This window comes from Cygnus atratus, chromosome 6 (genome assembly GCF_013377495.2).
Source record: "Cygnus atratus isolate AKBS03 ecotype Queensland, Australia chromosome 6, CAtr_DNAZoo_HiC_assembly, whole genome shotgun sequence".
Taxonomy (NCBI): Eukaryota; Metazoa; Chordata; class Aves; order Anseriformes; family Anatidae; genus Cygnus; species Cygnus atratus.
Window position 1 is genome coordinate 26,249,584 of NC_066367.1, and position 23,481 is coordinate 26,273,064.

Genomic DNA, 23,481 nt, shown 5'->3' on the forward strand with positions numbered 1-23,481 from the left:
GCAGCGAGTTACCTGCCGAGGCTCTGATTCAAGCAAGCATGTAAGCACATGTTTGAATCCCATTGACGTCAGTGGGACTTAAGCATGTTATTAAAGCTAAACATACGCTTAAGGGGGTTGCTGGAGTGTGGCTTGGATGCAGATGCTGCCTGCCAGATGTGCTCTTGGAAGACATGGAAATCTCCCTGGTGTTGTCACATTTACTAGCTAGGATCAGCAGGAACCCTACTGGACATGTGTAATGTGCCCCTCTGTATTCAGAGGAAATGCAGCGATGTGAAATACCCAACTGCTGCGCAAATGCTGCCAGATCCTAGCTAGAAATGGGCAGCTTTGCTGGAAGAGAAGGACTTGCACGGGCATAAATAATCTTGTACCTTTACAGCTTTTCTTGCTGACCTTACGATGTGCAAAATGTATTATGACCTTTGTTGCGATTTGAATCCTGGATCATTTTGTGAAGAAGTACAGCTGTGTTTTAACCCCTGGTGCTTGGAAATGGTAATAGGCTTTTAAAATAAAAGTTTTGTCTCGTGCTAGCCTCATATCTGCAACTTAATGCGCATGGTAAACTATGTGAACAGTATGTGGAGTTCAAATGCAAAAGGAGTTGTTGAAATTTTTGCCTACTCCCAAACTTACAGTAGTATTTTTAAGATCAGTCTGGCTCCAGGTGCATACTAAAATATTACTGCCTTTTTATTATAAGTAAGATACCGTGGGGATTAAAAATAAATAATTTTTTTTAGGAAGTTGTGATACATGTCCAAGCTTTTCTTTCTCGTAATGTGTGATAACATTCACTAAACGTATTTGGAGTTGCCAAAAAAGCAAAATCCTCAAATGGCCTGTGTCCAAACAGTTATGAGGCTTTTTAAAATATGCATATTAGTATATATAAAGTGACTTGCATGCAAACATCAAGTTGATTACAAGATAACCTGCACCCTCTGTTATCCACCGCATTGTTTGTGGAGAGCTTGATGCTAGCAGTGTTTCAGCACTAGTAACAACGACGTCAGAAGCTGCAGTGCCAAGCAGTGAATTCCTTTTCAGGAAACCTCCTCAGACTCAATGGAGACCTCCTGGGAGCTCCTGACTTCATCCCTTCCAGCAATTCAGTGCCATGGTTCCAAACCATGGCATTAGGTTTCCTTAAATACTTGGATGTTTCTCTCCTTTTCCCAAAAAGTCGCATAGTATATCCTCCTAGGGTGGCTGACATGGAAACCTTCATGCTTCTCACGTGTGAAATTGAGAAGGTATTAGCCAAGAAATGGCTGGAAGACCTAAACAAGCACTCTGTTCTGCTTCGTTACTCATTCACAGAGCTTTCAGGATGAAATCTTTTGAACACTGACCACACTGCGGATTGCCGTTCCTTTTTTGGAATATGCTTTAACGCTATATCTAATTGCTGAGAAAGGCCCGAGGTAGGTGGAGCAGTTGGACAGCTTCGGTAAATAGGGTACCAATACAGAAGCCATCAAGGTCTCAGGTCAGCTACAGAACCTTGCCTGTGCCTTGCCTGAGCTTAGTGTTTGTTCTGCTGAAGCATCTGAGATCCCTTTCATTGCTTTGCTGAGGGGGATGCCCAGAACAAGTGGATGGGTTTTGTTACTTCAGGGCTGTACAAGCAGCCTTTGGCCATTCCTGTTTGAGGGAGGCAGCTGTCAGCATGAGCGGAAGGTTAGTGCCGGTGTTGTAGCCGTGATGAGCTAATAGACCATGGGTGAAGCAGGCTGTGTAGGCAGGGGTTATCTCTTCTGTTACATCAGTAGTCTGCCTGAGCTGCTCAGTCTTCACGGCTTCTGCCTTGAAATCAACTAGTCTCTTCTGGAAAATAATTTGTAGCCAAGGCAGGGAGATGTTCTTGTCCTAGTAAGGACTGGGTTAAACCTCCAAGTTGTCCTGGTACACGTGTTGTCCACATTAGTTCCTTACAGGTAGAGCTGTCCATGGGTTGCTTTAGTCAAACAGAAATCCCTGAGTTTGATACCACGATAGTGTGTGGAAGAGGGGAATGAAGAGAATCCAGCAACCGTGGCTTGAGTCGAAGTGATGGGAGACTTGTGGATCGATTTATTTATTTGTTGTGGGAGGTTTTGTTTGTTTGTGCACATTGTCTGGGACAGATTTTCCTTTGCTGGTTTCAAAATATTGACTTCAGACAACCCTGAGGAGTCTGGCTTAGGATGAGTTAGAGAACTGCTGCTAGATATGAGCTTCCCACACCATCGGGAAACAGGGAGGTGTCTTCCAAGGCTGCTCCTTGGCTCGGAGTTAAGGACTGCCTGGGGACAGCTGGAGATGCTCTAAGTTCAAGGATTTGTGAATGCTTCTCTCTTAGAGCTGAGGTCTGTGATTTAAGTCTGTCCACTAGGGCATTTCTGTCCACACAGGATTTACCCTCCCTTGAAGGTAAATGGTGAAAGGAGAAGAGAGGGGATGTGGTGGGCAAAGGCATCCTCCATCTTGTGTACTGAAACAGAACATGGGGAGTATGGAGCGTGTGGTTTGAGGCCAGGAAGAGTGCAGGCAAGGGAGAACCTCAGTTCGTTGCCTGGCAATTAGCGCAGACACATGAAAAAAGAAAACCTGCTTCCTATCCTGTATTTTTTATCCTATTACTGTGGAGTATGAAATGAATAAACTCTCATGGGAGGAGAGAATCAGGTCTTTCCTCTTCCAGCTTGCTGTCCTGCCTGCTGGGGAGAAGTGTGAAAGATGTGGATTTGCTTTCCCTTACGTGAAGAGTAGAACTGGGTTTAGGATCCTTCATCCTGCGTGACTGCCTTACAGTGTGGGCTAGTTACAAAAACAAAAGGTGGATGCTACCCCAGTTTCCACTTGTTCTTCCTCCCATGTTTTGTAGTGTTCCAGTGCCGCCTTAATGTGTTAGATGTGCTCAGAGCACTCCTGCCTGGTCATGGATTATCCTGAAGCTTGCTTGGCTCCACAGCCTGGGTTTGAATGCAGCAGCGCTTAGCTGGGACATGGCAGGACGCATCTGTGCAGGCACGGTTGTCTCAGCTTGGGCACCCAAGCACTCAGCAGGGTAGATGCATATTAAAAAGTATGACAGTGTCTATGCAGTGTGTGGCAGTATAATGTTTAAGGAGCTACATTTAGCATTGAAGTCTAAGCTGGTGGATTTAGGTTCCTTGACAGCGGCTAGAGAGGTACCTTCCTCTTGGTTTTCCTAGGATAGCAATGCCTATCTTTACTGGGTGACAAAGATACTCTTTCTTTTTTTTTTTCTCCTTAATCAACTCTTTGAAACTAGCCACATCTTTGACACAGTTCCTTCAGGCAGGACGAACTGCGTACCGCTGTCTGGTTGGAACAAATGTCATTGGAGGTGAAGAACACGAATTCTCGGAGTTGATTGCCTTTCAGAAGAGCCTCCTGCAGATCTGTTAATAAACATCCCCAAGTATTTCCTGGCGTTCATTCCTAGTACACACAGGTGGTTTTGTCTGTGAAGTGTGACCTCGTTAATGTAAGGTTTTGCTCTGCTTTCGTTGCAGGTCGTCAGAGCTGCTGAGGAAGCTGCTTCCACCCTGGCAAGCTCCATCCACCCTGAGCAGTGCATCAAGGTGCTTTGCCCCATCATTCAGACTGCAGATTATCCAATCAATTTAGCTGCCATCAAAATGCAGACGAAAGTTATTGAGAGGATTTCCAAGGAATCATTGCATCAACTCCTTCCTGATATCATTCCTGGATTGTTACAGGTACAGAATCCCCTATCACAAATGCTCCTGAGTGCAAATCGTCACTGAACTGTTGTGCATTTTGGGTGTACTTTGCACTTTAATTTGAAGCCCAGCAGGCAGGATGGTCCTTCTTATATTCTCTCTGAAATCAGGACCGAACTGCTCAGTGACTTCATTCAGCCTCTTTCATAACCCTCTCAAGCTGGGTGGGGAGCTGTGTTTTTGCCAGTGCTAAGACTTGGTCTTACGTAGTGAATTTCTCTCTTGGTGCTGGCTGTAGCGGGGCTGTATTCAGTTCCCTTGTACAAGCAGCTGGCAGTGCTAGCAACGAGGATGAGACTGAAAGCACGATGGAAATAGGGGGAGGTAGCAGCAATGGAGGAGAGAGAATGTGGGTGTGTACTGGGGAGGGGTTGTGACAGGAGCAAATCAGTCAGTGTGAAAGGGTGGATGTGTTTGGGTGGTCAGACTGAAGTAGAGAACTGGGATAAAGAAGCTGCCTCATTGTGAAGCATGAAGAGTGGATGGATAAGAGCAAAGTCAGAAATTTCCCTTGTGCATCCTAGCATTTGTCAAAACTTCGTCATGTCAGTTCTTGCAATTGTTTTCTTATATTTCAACCTCTGGGAATCGGGCAGTTCTGTACTGATGTAAACTTTTGTTGTGAAAAGTTCTTAGCCCTCATTGTTGGTGACAACAATCTGGACAGTGTAGCTTCACACCAGAAAAGTTTGGGAGCAGCACACCTTTAAAAACACAGTTATATTTGTTTTATTAGATTGCTTTAATGTCTTAAAACAAATCTAATTTTGGAGCCTAGTTTGCGATTTTTCATCTTGGAGCAGCCAGGGATATTTCTTCATCTTAGGAAGTCACAGTGATCAACAGAATCTACTCGTGGTTGGAAAGCATTTGGGGATCCTTCTGGCTGAAGGGCTTTGTGCAAGAGCACCACAGCTTAATATTTCTCTGAGCTCACCTAGGTCTCCTGCTCTTTGGGATTCAGTGCTCTTTGGGATTTTAAACAGTCATTTCAGACTGTATTTTGGGCCTTGCAGCCAGAACATCAGCCCTGCTTGTGGGCAGCCTGGCAGCCCCAGCCATGTGCCATCCCTCCTCATGCCTTTCCTGGCAGAGGTCACCCTGCGTCTGGGGGAGCCAGCATCCCGCACACTGAGGAGATGTGTGTGGTTTCTTATGGGGTCGCTGCTCAGCGATAAGTCACTGCCTGAGTACAGGACTGATGGCACAAGCTGCTGAGTGATCCAATGGCTCGTTTGAGCTGCAGAAGCTGCCAGAGATCAGCACACCCACAGGGGTCTCTCAACATGTTCTTTTCCATGGTATTTCCTACCTAATAGGTAATAAAAATTAATAGTAATAAAAGCTCCTGGTTACAGAAGGCAGTTCATTTAATGGACTAGCACGGGTGTAGCACTGCTCTATACAACGTTTAAGCCCAGTGCTTTTAAAGGGTTGGAAAATAATCCATGACAATGATTTTTGCAGCTTCTAATGCCTAGATAGAGCTGTTCTATGCAAATTCCTATTTGGGTAGAACATCTATTCACTAAACATTCTGGATTTCATATTCTGAGTGATATAAATATTAGGCCACTTTTCTAAAAAAAAAAAAAAAAAAAAAATAATTTCAATCCATAACTTTGCTCAGGTGTAGAACTGATTTACTTTCTGTTAGATTTGGCTCGGGAAGGATGTATCTGCAGGCAAGCTGGGAACACTGGTGTTCCACTCCAGGAAGTTGTCCCATACAGCATGTGGTCATCTGAACTGAACGTGGGAATGTGTACATCTGATAGAATCCTAAGCTGAGAATTTGTGTTCCTGCTTAATGACATAAAACCCCAAGATATTAATAACTTACAGTAATGACATAATTTAAGAAACAAATAGGATGGGCTGGGTGTTTGTATTTTCTTGCTCTTTGAGCATTCATATTGCAAACTGTTACATTCAGCAAGGCCTTTCTATTGATTTGTTAGGTTGGTAGCCACACTTGCAAAAAGTTAATCAGCTTTTTAGTAAATTGATCTGTGAGGGTGTTAGTAAGTGCTGTTTGATTTGTGACCATTTTTTCTTGTTTTCTAGGGTTACGATAACACAGAGAGCAGCGTCCGTAAAGCTAGTGTATTTTGCCTAGTGGCAATTTACTCAGTAATTGGAGAAGAACTGAAACCTCATCTCGCACAACTCACAGGAAGCAAGGTATGTGAGTAATGCCTCTGGTATTTTGGTAACAGCCAGCTACTAATAGGAGTAAGAGCAATGGCAGCTCTGGATCAAGTTCCCTGTACTCTGTTAAATCCGAATGAGTTAGACTATCTGACCACGCCAAGCACCACTAGAACAAGGCAACACCTGCTCAGCAGTGTGAGCATTTCATACCCTGCAGAGCAAATTTTGAATGGGGTTCAGGGTTTGATATCATGCTGCATTCGATGCTGTGTAACTGCGAGCTGCTTCTGAGCCGGTCCTTCCCACTACAGCCATGGTTACCTTGGTCCTTCTGCGTTGCATCGAGGGGGTGACAATGCAGTGAATTGGATCGGCTGGCTTCTCTGGCTGAAAAACAAATCTGAAATACAAATTAATTATTTTTCAGTCTGCTCTTTGGCTGAGACGTTAACGTAATGCAGAGTGATGGGAATGCATGGTTAGGATGGGTAGGAGAGCAGCAGCAGGTCATGATGAGGGCTGGTAGAAATGCAGGTAGAGCTTCACTCTTACTAGCATGGCAGATGTGTCCCTTTCCTCCTGGGACACCAGCAAGTCTGAGCAATCTTTCAGAAGCCTTTGTGCCCTGGGCTCATGTGAGAAGCAAAACTCAAGTTATGACCTGATGCTGCAAATGAATTCAAGTCTTTAGTTCAGCCTTGTCCTTCAGAGAAGAACTGGCATTCAGGAAGTTGTTACAAGACTTCTCTTGTTTGAAGTCATAACACCTGAGATTTCTTTGCAATTTTAAGATGAATTCTGCATTGTTGTCTCTGAAATATGTCTCTGAATGTGAATAGCTACTTAGTTCAGAGAGCTTCATCTGGTTGTTTTGAAGCAATGGTTTCCTTCATGGGTAGGAAGTGTGGTGTAGGCCGAAACAGAATCTGAGACTGAGGACACCTGGATTTTATTTCTGAATTGAGTTGATTTGTCCTTAAATTACTTGCACCTCCCATTTGCTCTGGAAAAAAAGAGCTACGGGTGCTGAGATTTACCTCATTTATATTCAGGCAGTTGGGAAATTCCCCTATAAAATGTTGTAGAGACTTTATTATCCCAGTATCCTAGGTGCCGTGGACTTACTCCACCACATAACTAACTATAAACATGTGAGTAATTCTTCCGAGTTTACGCAGACTGCCTGCATGTTTAAAGTTAAGTGTGTGCGTGAGTCACTGCAGGATCTGGAGCTAAGGTGGTAAGGCAGAACAAGAAAACAAACCCATGCAGAGGAAGTGTATAATCATAACAGCTGCAGTTTCACTAGATGGCCCAAGTTAATGAAGATAGTTAAATGTCATTTGAAATGAATGTTTTGGAAAGAACAAAACCCATCCTGCTTTTACTCCCTAAGCATGGGGACCATGGCTCTTGGATTACTGGGGTGTGAGTGAATTCAGGGCCTACCTGCGGCCCCACTGACCTCTGTTGGAATCCTGCTTACCTAGAGCAGACTGTGGGACTGAGGTCTGAACTGACAGCTGCTGAAGTGAAACAAATGTTTTTTCAAAATCCCATTAAATCTGGCTGTAACTTCAGTGGGACCAGGCCTCCCCTCCTATTTCTGCACGTTCTGAAATGTGCTCGGCTTTGCTTCTGGTTTTCCTTCGGAGAGCCTGGTGCCAGCTTGCCCAAAACAGAGTTCACTGCAGAGTCTGTATTTGAGGCTTGCAGCCCGTCTGTTTTTCCTGGCATCTTCTCCTAATATTTGTTGTCTCTTTCAGATGAAACTACTAAACTTGTACATAAAGAGGGCCCAGACCACCAACAGCAACAGCAGTTCCTCTTCAGACGTTTCAACGCACAGTTAATGGAGATGTGTGGACATATGTGTAGACTTAGAAGCAATCAACGGTGCCTCTCAGAGACCTTTCTGCTACTCTTCACTGGCGCGCTCCATCAGCTAAAGGAGGCCATGCAGATATTTATTGCAATCAGTATTTTAGTCCCTTAAAGCTTTTATGTAGAATCTTACTGGTATTGAATGTAAAGGAAGCAAGGTCTGTGTTGCAGTCTTCATTAAAAGTGAACAACAGAAAGCCATACTTAAACATATTTGTATAGCCTGCTGAAATCTCGGAAATATGTTTAGGTTAGCGTTCCAAAACAGAGTCCGAAAACCTGGACGTGCGTAAAGGTCAAACAAATCTTGTTTTAGTTCATGCCCAGTTTTGCTTTCTGTGCTCTAGTTACCCGCTGTCTCCCTGCGGCCGCAGCCCTTCTGGCTAGGCTCTCCTCTTACAACTCTTGTCGTCCTAACGTGCAGGGCTCTCCACGAGGAGATCTTTGCCAGTGTGGCTGTGGTTCCAGCCTTTGATGCTTTAATAAGGAGATATCAAGTGAGTAATGAAAAAGTAGGTTCTTTTTAAATATCTGAGTTTTTGTATATAGTTCCTTTGACAGATCTCCGATGGGCTGATTTCTCTGTAACTGCTCTCCAGCCAGCTGTGCTGTGTAGAGCAGCTGGGCTGTCGCTCCTTTCATTGACCGTGTAAATATTTCCCCTCTCCCAAACCCATTTGGCTCTTTCATGCGCTAAAAAAGACGTTTCAGGTTACTTGTTACTCCCCAAAGGGAACCTGAGTCACAGTTCTGGGACTGATGCCCGTGTTCAGGCACTGGAGCTCGGTGGGTGTCGGATCAGGCTCGAGCATGTCCCCGGGTGGGCACTCGGAGCTGGCAGGGCGGTGTCGCAGCGCTGCCCTGCGAGGCTGGACGTATTTTTACCCAGGTCCGTAGCGCCAAAGGGCTGACCTGCCGCTCTGACCGGGCCCGCCGATGTTGGTAAAAAATGGCTTGCTTTCTCCCTACGAATCCTGTGCGCTTTGGGCAAACTGTTCATCCCAGAGGACAGAAAGGGAATCTGAAACTGGACAAAATGACCCCGCGGAAGCTGAGGGCTGGCTGGGGTAGTGCTGGGCACCTGCTGCAGTTCCCCTCCTGTGCCTGAAGAGCCTGCAGTGCTGTTTGCTGCCTTCAGAAACCTCCTCCTCCTTCCCAGCCAGCCGCGGGCACAGCCCAGCTGGGTGCTTTGCATTTTGGGGGGTGCTTGGGGTGCTGTGCTGGCTGAGGGCGCCGCGGGGCAAATCCTTTTGCAACCTGACGACACAGGCAGAGTCAGAGCCATGCCAGCAGCAGTCAGATACCCGATGGCACCGTCCTGCACCGAAGCGGGACCTCTCTGGGCGCAGAGGGTGAGCTCCCCATCCTGTTGCCTCTGCCTGTGACCGGGGGAAGCAGCAGGATGCCAGTGCTGTGTTCGGCCTGAAGCTGGATCCTGGCTGGTGGGCAGGCCTGCCCCACACCTGCCACGGATCAGAACTGGGATTTTGCTGCCAGTGATGCAGGAGGACGGTGGCCTGCAGTTGTGTCGATAGATGTGTGCTCCCTGGCTTCTCTCAGTGCCTCAGTCTCTCTCCAGCCTCCTTCGCTTCCCCTTGGAGGAGCTGAAGGGACACCTCGGCAGCACGCTGGGAACATGAGAGGTGCCAGAACTGCAGTGGGGAGGATGAGGCCTTGTTGTCCTCCCTTTCCATCAGTCCTTGCTCGTGTGGCCCAGTCCCAGGGAGCCGTGTTGGGAGCCGGCTCTGCTCCAAGTCCCCAGCTCAGGAGGGGCTGAGGTGTGTGAGGGCTGTGCGGGACTGGGCTCAGAGCTTCCTGGCCCCTCTCCCGGCTGGTGTGGGAGCAGAGGAGGTGACCTGCTCCCGAGGATGTGTCCAGGCTTTTGCTGGCTGCAGGGCTGGTTTCCCTTGTGCTCCCCAGTGGATAATGCTGTGGCAGGAGGAGCCCTGTGATACTGGCGGTGGGATTCCTGCAGGCTCTCTCCTCGCTAGAGGGAGGATTGGCTGCTCCATGGTTGGTGTCTCCCTTTCCGTGGACCATTCCTTTTCAACATCTTTCAGTACGCTTGTTACAATGTTCTTTTTTTAATTTTTTTTGAATGATTCAAATTATTTTAGTTTAACATGAATTTATTTTCCCTTTTGAGGAAATATTCAGCCGACTTGTTGGCAGCAGTTAGCTGTCTTGTTCGAATTTTTAGTAGTTTTTTTTTTTTTAAGTTTTATTTTTATTCTGCTTAGTATTTATGCCTCTTTTTCTCCCCATCTCAGTTCAGCATCTTCTGTTCCAGTTCTGGGGTTCAGAGGTCAGCATGGCTGACCAGGTGGCATTTAGTCCCTCCCAGCTGTGATGGAGCTTGGTCCATCACTCTTTTGCTTTTTTTTCTTTTTTTTTTTTTTCTTTTTGAATGGCACACTGTAGCAAACCTCCAGGAATCGAATTCCTTCTCAAACGATTTTATATATTTTATAAAATCCTGTTAGTATGCACTGAGAGTGAACGCACTGTAACGTCCTCGAACTGACCCCAGCGCGTGCGCTGACACTACAGTAGGAGTTAACAGCTCGTCCCTGGGCAGTAGGTGTGAAATCCGCTGCTGATCTGAGGCTACAGAGATGAGCACGTATTTTTCAGATACAATTGGCACACTTGGGGCTGCAAAATGGTAGAACCAGGCCTTACTTTCTTAATCAGATTCTGTTCCTGTTTTTCAACAGATGCTCATTAAGGTGTTCCTTCCTTTCGTTACGTGAGTCGGTCGCGGACTGTTCATCCTTTGAGTACTCTAGACGTATGTTAGACCTGTATACAGTAGGGAGCATTCTGCGTAGGTATTTATAAAACATTGCGTATAATGTACATAGTAAGGTTGTTTAGTATGTTGAACATGACCTGATCCCTTTTTTTTTTTTCCTTTGAAGTACTCAAAGGGCTAGCTCTGAATGTCACCTCTCTGATCTCCAGCGTTCTGACTTCAAAAAGCTGTACAATCATTTTGTTTTCTCTTCAGCAAGCATAAAGGTCTCTCTGGCTACAAATCACAGTGTCCACGCACGTTTGCAGAGAAAGATCTGCATGCTGGCAGTGCCTCACCGCACCGGTGAAGCTTGTGTTCACGTTCTCCCAGCAGTAGCCATCTACTGCAGCTGCCTTTTTTTTTTTTTTCTCCTTGCAGCCCGTTATGCAGGGCTTCAATTTTTTCATACCTTTGAAAAAAAAAAAAAAAAAAGAAAAAAAAAAGAAAAAAGAAAAAAAAAGTTTTTTTTTTTTTTTTTTTTGCCCACCATGCTTTAAAAGTCTGAATGGGAGAAATCTCTCAGCAGACAGCGGCTCCTGGCTGTAAGGTTGCCGAAAACCTCAGATGTGGATGTGTTTTTCTGCCATTGGCTGCACCAGAGCTCCATGGGCATGGGCGAATACCGGATCCATCTGCCCCCCAGGTCTACGTACTGTAGTTCTCATGTAGTGCAGAATTATCGAGGCATGTGGCTTTCTTAAGGTACACTATGTGTGCTTGCCTGGATTACAATACAATACGAGACTGTCTTTTTTTATTGCTTACTACTAGCTTACTGATAACCTATATAAGTAACATAACTCACATCTTTGTCATCGAAACCTTTTTCTCCCCACCCCTTTATTTATCAAGCATAATATTGCATATTAAGGGACAGAAAAATAGACCTTTGTAGAACACAGCAGGACGTTGCTAACAATGTTTTAAATGGGAAGTGAAAAAATGCTCTGAAAAATGCCAGCCATGAGAAATGACTTTGCTGGCACCGTGTTCATGCGCATGGATTTTTTTCTATTTTTTCCGCTTTTGTCATGTTACATCCATATCTGTATTTATATCTTTTGTTTCACTTTTGAGTGTATCATGGCAATTGTACAGATGTTTTTTGTTAACATTTACGTGATAGAATTTGCTAAAAAAAAAAAATTAAAATAAAACCTTTTGAGTTTGCCCTAGAAAAAGTGGAAGTTGGGTTTGTTTTTGTTTTTGTTTTTTTTTTTCAGGGGAGAAATATGAAAATGGATGCATTATCTAACGTGTCTCAGTCCAGCAGCCTTTGCTGGTAATGGGTTTGCTCTTTGTTGAGGACACGGCGAGCCTTTTGGTGCGAGGACAGTCTGGTTGTGGCAGTGGCTGCTGCTGCCTCGCTAACATGGAAATGCCCCTGCCCATGGTGTGCAGAGGAACAAGGGAAAAACTCACGGAGGAGCGGATCTCTCGGGAGGACTGGACACAAGGCTATGAAAGCAGGGGCTCGGCACATTTTGGAGAAGCAGTTCTGTCCTGCTGAAGCATCTTGTTGTCTCCCCATCACGTTTCCTGCTGTCCTTCAGCTCCAGACAGCTGCCCTGCCCCACGTGCCCTGAAGCTCAGCTCGCTGTCGGCGCTGGGCAGGAGCCGCTGCTGGGAACAGAGCCGCTCACCTGCCTGACGTGCTGCCTCTGCAGGAGCCGGGGCACGAGCCAGCTCTGGCGTCGTGCCTTCCTTCCTCCCAAGGAGGGCTTTGGGCCTGACCCAGGGAGGAGCTGCAGGGCTTTGCCACGTGGGATGCCACCCATGAAGAATTTGGGGTCTGGGCCCGTCTGGGATGAGGAGCAGTGGCTGGTCTCCCTGCTGCAGATGGACCATCTCCCCCCTGTGGTGGCAGGGGCTTTTTTTGACTCTGCTATGTACCAGAGCAGTAGGAGGGAAGGTCCAGCCATGCCCTGTGACCCCAGCTTCTTCCCAGAGCACCTCCCACATGTTTTTTCTCAAGCAGTGCCACGTACCTGTGGTTATTAGAAAGGGAAGAGAGAATGAATAGAGTGCTATCTTCTCTGTGCCTTGTAAAACTCCAGATGCTGGCTTAAATTAGCCTTAGAGCCCTGGGGACTTGGGAAAAGCTCTGAAGTCTGAGGCATTGCAAATGTGTTATTAGACAAGCCAAGGCAGGGAGCTGGATTTCACTGATACGTGCTTAAAATGGTCAGTCCTTGCAGAACTTTTTGTGGGGGCTGAGGAGAGGGACATCCTGCACATGCAGAAATAGATCCTTCTGGCAGTTTGTGCAAAACCCGCGCAGGGGGCTGCTTGCAAGGCTGGAGGTCTCCTTTTCCTTCAGAGCACCAGGCAGCAAGGGTTGGACTGGAGGAGGCCGGGTGTTTGCCTACTCCATCACCAGAGAGCATCCCTCCGTACTCTGCAACTGGCTTTTACCCACTCCTTGCTCTGTTGCACATTACGCAGAACAAATGCTAAGATGGAGCTGCAGCTGCGGGCTCATCCCCAACCGCGGCAGAGCACAGAGCTCCTCTCCCAGACGCTGTCTTCCCCCAGCAATGGCTTGGGCCTGCAGGCTCTCGCTGCCCTAGTCTGGCCCTCTGCTGCTCTCCTTGGCAGAAACAGAGACGGACTTTAGTGCAGAGACTTTCATTTCCAGGGATACCAGCACAGGCCTCCCCTCAATGCTACAGGAAGCAGCATGGCAGAGGCAATGGTTTTGGGTGTTGCAACTACAGCAAGTGAAAGGTCCAACAGGAGCATCCTGGAGCAGTTTCTCCAAGTGAAGTACAGGAGCAGAAGAAAATAATCTCGCTCAGTCTTTGGCTCCCGTCCTCAATTCCTGCACGTGCTGCAGCGCGTCCTTCAGGAGGAGGCTGCACGCTGACAAGGGGGCGTTTGTTCGCTGAAACCATCTCCAAGTGTCTCTACTTGCAGCTCTTTTTGTCGTGAAGTCCCCTGCAGTCCCAAACTACTCCATTGCTTCACAGATGGAAAGTGAGGAATGGATGTCATTGCTGGCTTGGATGCTTTCGCTGGGCTCTCCCCCGTGGTGGAGGAAGGGAGTTGATGCCAGCAATTAAAGGTAGTTAGCACTTTGCTGGCACTTTCCTTGCTCTGAGCACTTGCGGCCCAGTTTTTAGTTTTTCTCTGTCCCGGAGGGTCCCAACTGCTGCCGATTTCTCAGTAGCCCAGCACTTTGCAACCAGTTCCCTCCCGCTGAGGGATGCACCAAGGGGCGGCTTAGCACAAGCCCAGAGTCGCACTTCTGGGCCAGTTACCTTATCTTAATTTCCTCCAGTTAAAGAATAAGACTTTTCAGCTTAAACCCCCTGGGAAAGTGCAACTCGGCTGATCGGTGGTAACTTCAGTTAAAGTCATTCCGCTGATTTTGATTGTGCAACCCAATGACTTGCTTGTGCAACCCTCCTCGTTCAGCCTCCCCAGGCAAACACCACACCCCCCTCTCTCCCCTTTACCAGCCCAACGCATTTTTCCTGCTTTGCCTTTTCGTGTGCACCAATGAAGCCTGGAAAGGGCCCTGCCCGGCGTGCCCCCATGCATGGAGGAGGCTCAGCGTGGAAGTAAACGCACGTTGCGCTCACCTCGGGGGCTGTAAATCTCCACCTCCCTGCTGCAAAGGGAAAAAATGTCCTGTGAGGCTTTTGGTGAGCTGCTGGGGCAACGCAGGCATGGACGCTAGCCTGATGGCAGGTTCTCCTGGGGGTCTGACCGCAGCCAAAGGCTTGGTAAATATCAGCCCAATAAACCCAGGACCCTACCCAAGGGTGAGTGCCAAGCCCCCGGCCAGGAGCAGGCACCTCTCCTAGGGCTGGGAGCTCCAGGAGCCCAGCAGGACGCGGCCACTCGGTCACAGTCGAAAGGAAAAGCCTCGCCTGGGAGCGGAGGAGACGGGGAGCAGGCGAGGGAAAGCGAAGGCAGCGGAAACCAGAACGAGCTAACGCGGGGCCGGGGGGATTACAGGGTGCCGGGGAGGCTGCTTGCGAGCACATCGGGGACAAAGCAGCCTGCCAGCGTGAGGGGTAATGAGTAATTAATGAGCAGAGGGATGGAATTAATAATGACTCAAAAATGGCTGAGATAATGAGCTCCTCTTTAAATCCACCTTTAACAAGAAAGCCAAGGGAAAGGATTTAGATCAATTAAGAAAAGAAATCTTGTAAAAAAATAGCTATTGACACAAGCTAGTGAGAGAATAGCTGGAAAATCTTGTTGGGAAGGAGGCAGCAACTGGTTGAGACCTATAGCTGGGGGGGCAGGGGGGTGTGTTGGTTCTTACAGGACGGGGAGTTGTGGTGCAGCCTGCCCGAGCCCCTGCTGTCTGCATGCTGGGGGCACGCGGCAGCTTCGAGCAGCTCAGATGCCTTTTTGATGCTTTTTTGCAGCCCTTTGTCTTCTCACGCAGACAAACCAGGCTGTGCTGAGGTCTAACAGAGTATGGCAGAGCTGAGCAGCTCTTCTTTCGTTCTGTTTGGGGTGCCCCAGGGGCCGACGCTGGGGCTTTTGCACGATGAGACTGGCCTGGGGGAGCGTCTCCCTTCCCAGACGTGCCTCTGCTTGCCACAGCATCTAGAGAAATCCAGGCCTGGGAAAGCAGAGCGCTGAGCAAGCCGGCAATGCTCAATCTGTATATTTAATGATGATTTATGGCGTGAAGGCACACACAAATGACAGCAGGTAGTGTAGCAGTGAAAGCAGAGCTTTGGGAGGACGGTACCGGTGTGCTCCTCAGACCTATAGATGTGCTGACCACTTCTTGCTGGGACTCACCCTTTGCTCTGCTCAGCTCCCGGTCCCAGCCTTTGGGCGTGCAGGGCACTTGTGATCTGAATTCTGTGGGTTTTGGCGTTGGTGTGACCTCTCCTTGGCAACGTTAATAGATTTGACCAAAACAAAAAAAATCACTCCATGTTCTGCAAGAAGAGAAGCTTGGAGGAGGCTCCTGTGTGAAAAGCGGAGATGCCTTGTTTCAGAAAGCCCTCTGACACCGTGAATTCGGCAAGGAGCTGGTGACAACTTCTGGCTCTCAGCTCGTCCGTAAGCTCTGGGGTGACAGCGCCGAGTGGCAGTGCGGGGTCAGGGCTGCAGCAGCTCCCCTGAGGTGGAGCCTCGGTGGCCACTTGCAGGCGATGCAAATGTGGTGGCCCTCAAAGCCTTGGCACCCGTTACTTTCAACCCTGCTAGAGCTCAGGGGTCGCAAACGAGGCTGGAAAAGTTGGCATTGCCCCCAAAATCCTCACTGCCTCTTCCTTAGAGGAAACATTTTTAGCTTGCTCTGGCCACCTTGTAGCAAGACACTTGGACGGTCCTTTCCAGGAGCTGCCCTGTGTCCCACCTCTGTCCCTGGAGAAACGCAGCCCTCGGCCATCATGGTCTTGCCTTGGAGGACCCCCATAAAGTGCAGCCTCCAGCCCCAGCACTGTGTGGGGTCTCCCCTGCTTCCCCCAGCCCCACCGTGGCACCAGCGGGGCTCGCTTGGGGCTGGTGCTCGGGGCTGGAAGGGTTACACCCGTGGCCCCGCCGCCGGGGCAGTTTCTCACTGCCGGTCTATAAATAGGAGCTGGCTTTCTAATCTGCTTGCCACTGCTTTCCACTCCCTGCCAGTTTTTTCCTGCTTTTTCCTGCAGGGAGGTGCCTGCAGCCCCGGGCAGCTGTCGGCCCCGCTGCTCCCCTAATGCTGTGGGAGAGGCCCATGCACAGGACTCAGCCTCCCCATAACCGATCCTCATTAAAAAAAAGATATCCAAAAATAGGGGAGGGAGACCAAACACAGCGCTGGCGGGGTGCCTGAGAGGAAAACTTGCTGGTGGAGTAATAAAGTGCTGGGACAAACTGTGTGGAAGGGGGACAACTCCATTCCTGCAGGGCTTTGGGCTGAGGTAGGGCAAAACCTTCCTAGGGGTGATGAAAGTTTTGTTGCCTCATCTCCAGGGCTGATTTTGACAAACCTACGATGTGATTGAGCATGCTGAAAGGGAGGTAGTTCTTACAGGGTGACTTAGCCCGTGAGTGCATCCTTAAGTCATCAGCACACCTGAGGCACCTTGTTCCACCTAATCTGAAAACAGCCTGGAGGAGCTCTGCCGGGCTGCCCCCCTGCGAGGACGCAGGGCTGAGGGACGAGGAACAGAGATGAGGGCAGCGAGCTGGGGCTCGGGGCAGGCAGCTCGCTGCGAGGCTCCCCCTGAGCGCCGTGCGCCGGGTCAGGTGCGTGTCCCGGCGGCGTTCCCCCACGCGCCTGGCTCGAGCTCCGCTGCAGCCGACAGCGGCTTTCCAAGGCTGCTGACTCACCCAAAGGGAAACGTTCTGCCAAAAAGCGTCGAGTTTGATAAAAATTGCTAATGGGACCCTGCCGGCTTCTCTGACAGCTTGGCGCCGTGCCCTGCATTCGGAGGAGAGGCTCTGAAGTAGCTGGGAAGGAGGTCGGTCTCGGCAGCCAAGGAGCGCGATGCTCACGGCTCTGGATGGGCTGTGCACCCTGGTGGCATCCGCAGTGCTGCCTATGCCACGGGTCAGCTTCCAGGGAACACGGCTTGTTTCAGACGCTGATCTAACCTTTTTTTCCTCAAAGCCTTGATTTTTTTTTTTTTGTGAGTGAAAATCCAGTCTCCTGGCCTGCTTCAGCTCTGCCCTGCGGGACTGGCCCGAGCTGAGCACGTTGTGCTGGAGGCCTCTGGCTGTGCTCCACCTCCTCCTGCCCTGGAAGGAGAGGGAGCACTGAGCCTAGACTGATGGCACCAGCCACAGTGAAGCTGCCTCCTCACCTCTGAGATGCCTAATTAGGCATCTAATTGTCCTCCAATGTCCCTGTGAAAGCTTCAAATCACAGCACCTGGGTTCTTCAGTGAGGAAAAATCCTGTGGCTGCTAATGCCTGCTTGGACCAGGCATCTCGTCACAGCACATGCAGTACACACAAGCTCATTTTCTTCACCAGTGCTCTCCAGAGCTGTTGTAGCCTCAGCTCCCTGATACAGAGCATTCTCCAAAAGCCCTTCTGATATCTTCAGTTTCTGATATGATGTGGTTCACCTTGCTCTCTGGGGGCATCTCTCCACTCAGATGGGTGCTGCTGCTGCCGCACCATGGCAAGTTTATGAGCCTCTGCTCCCAGCTTTAGCTTCAGGGAAGACCATCTCCTCCCAGTATTTTGGCAAGTTCTTCAATCGATCAGTCTTGCCAACATGTGTTGATAGGCTTGCCCAGCCGTAAGCATGCAGCCTAGGTGAATACCAGTTTCACGCTTTAGGGACATTTGCAAGACCTTTGCTGTTACGCAGAGCTCCCTGCTGACCTGTTCTGACCACTTTTTGTTGCAGGTCCCTGTTTTATATCTGGCTGTAGAGGTTCCCCACAAAAGGACCCCCCTGGCCTCTGTTTCTGGAAGTTCAGTGTAGCTTAAGATGTCCCTGTAGGTTTTCCTTTCCCCTGAGCTTCTTCTCAGTGTTGGTGAGCCAAAGTTGCTCCAACACCTCGGGGCTGGAGGCAAGAGGTGGCATCCCTTCCTTTCTCTTTCTTTGCTTTCCTCCTTTCCTTTCCTTTCCTTTCCTTTCCTTTCCTTTCCTTTCCTTTCCTTTCCTTTCCTTTCCTTTCCTTTCCTTTCCTTTCCTTTCCTTTCCTTTCCTTTCCTTTCCTTTCCTTTCCTTTCTTTCCTCTCCTCTTCCCTTTACTTTTTCCCTTTCTCTTTTCCTTTTTCCCTCTCCATTCCTTCTGCTGATAGCAGCCTGCCTCACTCTCCTGGGTAATCTGGGATATTCAGCAATTGGTGACAGGTCCAGGGCTTCCTTTGGGTCAAACCCATGCTGACAAAAGGAGGAGACAGAGCAGCCCCTTTCTTTCCAAGTGGGTGGCTGAAATCCAGCCCATGGTAGGGGTTAGCCAATGCTGGGAACAGGTGGGAGCACTGGGAGGCATCCCTTGGGGCAGCTCAGCTCCCTTCCTGCTGGGGGAGAGGGGCTTGGACCCCAACAACCCTCCCAGAGTAGATGGTGTCATTGCAGGGTATGGGTGGATGCTGTGCAGGATGGGCTTAGAAAATCAAAATCCCTGTTACTCACTTTCCTCTCGTCATGCAGCTTGGGAGCCAGATTCCCCATCATTACCTTGGAACATTGCTGCAGATTGGAGACATGCTGGTTGCTGGGATGTCATTTCTGTAGGATTTTCCCCAGTGATTGCATGTGTTTTTTCACTTTGTTTTCTTTGGAATTTGTAATCTGCATGTTTTCTGTGAATGCTAAATATTAACTGAGATTTGCACTTAATAACTTGACATTGTGTCTGAAGCCCAGCACACAGGCAGGGGATGCACTCAGCCTGCATCCCCCAGCCCTGCTAAGGGTTTAGGGTTGCTGAAGCACAGGCAACACAGTCCCACAGTCATGCAGTGTTCCCAGATCCTGCCTGCAGGTGGCTGAGACATACCCAGGTATCTGCTGAGCATTGTTTTAAGCCACCAAAAAAACTTGATTTCCTTGATTAGCGTAATCAGTAGGAGCCTGCTGATTTGAACACAGGGTGAAAAACCTTCTCAGCAGAAATCAAAGCCCTGGAGGGGACCAGTATGTACAGGAATGTCATTAACATCTAATCCCCTCTAATCCAAGATGACATCCTTATCACATGAGGGCACAAAATGTAATTAGATTTATATAGTGCTATCTCCAAAGCACTAAGCAAATATTAACCAATCCGTCTTCCCGGCGCTCCTGTGGGGACAGCCCAGCTCCCTGGCTGTGCAGATGGGGAAACAGAGGCAAAGGATGGGGCCTGGCCAGGTGCTTCCCTGGAGAAGGCCACACGTGCCTTGCCCACGGGTGCAAGCAAGCTGCACCCAAAATGACAAAGTTAGCAAGGGCAAAACAATTCACTGCCACAAAAACGTTTGATTGAAAGATTTGAAATTTTTGAACTGCCTACAGGTGAGAGAGGTGACAGCACAGCTCTGACACTGCAGCACAGGGAGCAGAGGCAGCAGGCAGAGCACCCATGGGGGACATGGTGTCACCCCAGCCATCCCTGTGGCATGCTCCACTCCCCATGGCCGTGGCAGTGTGCTCAGTGCAGGCACCTGCATGGCCATGTGGAGCCCCACCATGGTGCCCAGAGGTATCTGGGGACACAACACGTGTCCTCCTTCGAGGCCAACCCATCACCAAGAGGGTGGCAAGGCCCTCTTGTTTCCTTGTGCTCTCAGGGCCCTCCGCAGCGATGCCGTATCTGCAGGGAGACAGAGCACACATTCAGATGTGGCCTTCCCCTGCTGCTAAGGCATGTTTAAATGATTTTCTGCCTTCCCTTCAGCTCTATTTGTCATAGGGGTTATTTTCTAACAACGCTCAGGCCCATGTGTGATGCCTTCCCTGCGCTGAGGTGGCGCCCATGCAATGGCACAGAGGCCTGGGCCCACCCCACCGGCAGGCCCACCCCAGCCAGGGGACATGGCACGGAGCCCATCTGGGGATGGGGAGCTGGGAGGCCAGGGCTCTGTTGGCAAACTCTAATTTGAAAACTAAAAATCCTCTCACCAGTGTGTGCCCCACTGATGGCTGTGTCCCCACCAGACTGCCTGCCATCAGTCAGGCCTGTGTGCCCTCGAGCTGCTCTGGGCAGAGGAAGGCATGTGCAGAGCAGCTGTCAACAAAATGCCTCCCCTCTGAATGTCCATGGCTTATCTCCTCCATGTTGTGTCTCTCAGGCTGGCGCTGCCCTCTGCTTTGACAATAGTCCTGTATTTTTGAGTGCAAACTCTAAATACCTGGGCGAGTCTCTAAAGTGAAAGGCCCCCACCAAAAGGCTACTGGCATTTGAGGGGCAGAAAGCTGGCCAAACACATGTTACAGGGAACGGTTTTGCCCTTTCAGGCAGCTCACCTGGCGCTGCATTTCCAGCCGTACAACGCTGCCAGTGAGATGTTGTAACGTGTGATTTGGCCTATGCCTCCACCAAATGCCACTGAACTGCTCCCTTTCCTAGCCCCAGGGCCTGGCTGCTGCTGGCTCCTGGGCTCCTTCCCTCCGCTTCTGGAGCTGAGGCTGTGGAGATTAAATTATGCATTGAAAAATTCCATAGCAGTTTCCGACCTCAATGAATAGCACATTCAGGGCCACTGGAAGGCTCTTGCATTATCTAGTTCTATGGTTTTCAAAATTTATTATTATTATTTTTTTATTTCCAGTAGAGATGGGGATCCCCAAAAAGTCAGATCTATAGCCAGCTGGGTGGCTCAGTGCAGTCACTTTCCACAGACACCTGTGGAGCAGCCTGGGCCCTTGCAGGTCTCTGGGTCCTCTGCTGCGGTTTTAGCAGCCATCCACGAGAGGCGAGGGGATCGTAGCTGTAATTGCTGCACCTAAATCACCATAGGTGATCTGGTAAAAGCTCTGGTCACATTTATCCAGTCAGACCAGGGCTGGAGCTGGCAATGGCACCTGTGACAGAGGCAGGAGGACATGAGGAAAGGCTCACAGCTCCATTTGGGCCATGCACGTTAGAGGGGTTGTTCCTGGTAACTCCCATTTGGCTGAGATCTGCAACAGGAGGGTCACCACTGGTTTGGATGGGAGTGGCTGGTTGTGAAGCACCAGGGGCAGAAGAAAGGGTACAAGGCAGGCACGCCTTAATGGCACCCTCATCAGCATGCTGTCTAGATCACTCTGTTGGCCTACAGAGGTGGGGCAGGATGGAGAGAAGAAGTGGGGCAGTTGTCAGCTGCAGCATTCACAAAGTACGTCCCAAAGCAGCAAATCACCACCACCCACAGAAGCCGCCAGGATGAGGCCCTTGTGCTGTGTCATTGCAAGAGATTCTGAGCAGACCCTGAACTCACATGTCATGGTGCCTGGATAATGGACGCCTTTACTGGTTGTGAGTATGTGGGTACAAGAGGGTGAATGAAAGCAGGCTTGTTTTTAAAATAAAATCCCCTTCTCATCCTCCAAAGTCTCATCTTGAGATTTACTGTGTCATCATTACCAAACATTTCCTATGACCTCCTCTGCAGATAGCCCCTTGAGTGTGGCTGGTGCTCTCTGCCCCTATGCATCTCCTGTGATCCTGCTTGGCAATTAGAACACACTTTTTTTTTTTCTTTTCTTCCCACCAGTGTTACAGACTGTTCATCAATGCAGTCAATGCTAGGATTCGCTGGATTAAAAAGGTGTTATCGTACTCTCTGCTAGTGTTAGAAAAGCCCAAACAGGAAACTTACAGCCAAAACTTTTTTTTTTTTAAGAAAAAAAGCACCAGTTATGTATATAAAGACAAAATAAAAATGTGAGGCACTCCAAATAAATGGAGAACATTGAAATGCAGCTATGAAAATTAGATATAAATCTGACTCCTTGACACTGCCAAATATATACTGTCACTTTAGGTTTATTCTATTTATTCATATGAAAGATGATGTTGTTATCTCACGTAATAGTCTCTGTGATTGCTACTGCTCGCACCAGATGTTACGAACTGGACCCTCTGTGGGCTGGGGTCAGCTCCCAGTTCAGTTTGTGTTATGGTAAGTCCCTTCCCCAAGAGATGTTTATAAACTGTGATCAAGTTTCTTAACCTTGTTTTGATAAATGAAAGCAGATGTTTGGCAGGATTCACCTGATTAATCTCTAATGTTTATAGGCAGTGGGATCTCACTAGCACAGTCCAGGGAGTCTAGGATGCTGCATCCTAGCCTAAATAGATTTTTACATTAGGTCAAGTAATAAAGGCAGACCTACACATTGTAAATGTCTAAAACTAGGTGAGACAAGATTATCCTCCTATTTCACACTAGTATTCATATTTTTCACATCTTTGATTATTTAGTCCATCTATAATAGCCTGTCTTCAGGATTGCACATTTCTTTTACAATGGGCAGCCTGGACCTATAGCACACTTGACTGAACTTTATTGTGATAAAACAGATATTTAGCTGATGCCATATGAACAGACACCTAAGAAGTGTCTTATTCTGTTCCTTGGTTAGGGACAGCCTGGAACAAGTCTGTGGTGTATTTTAGTGTCAGAGGAACCCATGTCCTGGGATGAACCACTAAAATTGGTTTATGGAAAAAGTAATATTGCATTTATGTGAACATACACAGAGGAGGCTGGGTAGTAATTTTGTTGTCTGTGCTGTAGAGATGGAAGTACAGAATGTTGTAAAGAAGATGGTCTATGTGTTAGATGTTTCTCTTTTTAATCTCAGTTAATTGATTGCCAGTTTATCTGAGGTGATTAATAGGATCTGGAGAAGCTGGTGGGATGTCTGTCTCAGGACACAATTATTACTTCCTTGAGCTGAAACTAAATGTTGATTAATTGATACTGATTAACGCAGAACAAAGGAAAACTTCCTCTGAAAGTCTGAGGCTTGCCTTTACTATGAAGTAAGGGAGCATGTCAAGCCTGAGATGAAGTCCTACCAAAGACAACAGTTTCTGCTTGGCACACCGTGCCTTGGCTACACCCTCAGTGTGCAGCGTGTCACTAGTCCATCAGCTGTTCTGCAACAAGGAAACAGGACAAAGAGGAGACAAGAAGCAGGTAGCTTTTGCCACGATAGAGTTACCAGTACTGAATACTGTGCATCTGAACTGCTGGTGACCCTGCCTAACTACATCATGTGAAAAGCTAGAGCACTGGTGCCCAGGAGGATTTTGCAGTGAGGTTAGTTTTTTCACTATCAAAACAAACCAGCAAGCCTCGGTTTGGGACAGTTCTGAGCTCTGATTGCTTAGATCATCTTATCTGAGGATACTCATTGTGGTTCATGCCCTCAAACTGCCAGCCCATCCTGCTCCTGGAAATTTTACAAACACTAGAGGGAAACCTCAGCAATCAGGTGATTTGTGTATTAAAGTGACTTGAAATAGGTGCTGATTTATCTTAAAAGAT

At 48.5% G+C, this 23,481-nt stretch overlaps 1 protein-coding gene across 5 annotated transcripts in view; it reads left to right on the forward strand.

Annotated features, from left to right (window-relative positions):
- Positions 1–12,628, forward strand: part of CLASP1 (cytoplasmic linker associated protein 1) — a 164,669-nt gene extending 152,041 nt beyond the window's left edge. For 2 of the 5 annotated variants that reach the window (XM_035536857.2, XM_050711378.1), the window contains 3 exons: positions 3,531–3,737; positions 5,829–5,945; positions 7,682–12,628. In XM_035536857.2, the coding sequence (XP_035392750.1) occupies positions 3,531–3,737; positions 5,829–5,945; positions 7,682–7,768 (411 nt within the window). In that variant the 3' untranslated portion in view covers positions 7,769–12,628. The remainder of the gene's footprint in view (positions 1–3,530; positions 3,738–5,828; positions 5,946–7,681) is intronic. The other 3 variants (XM_050711380.1, XM_050711379.1, XM_050711381.1) reach the window with 3 other exon arrangements.
- The last annotated feature ends 10,853 nt before the right edge of the window (positions 12,629–23,481 follow it).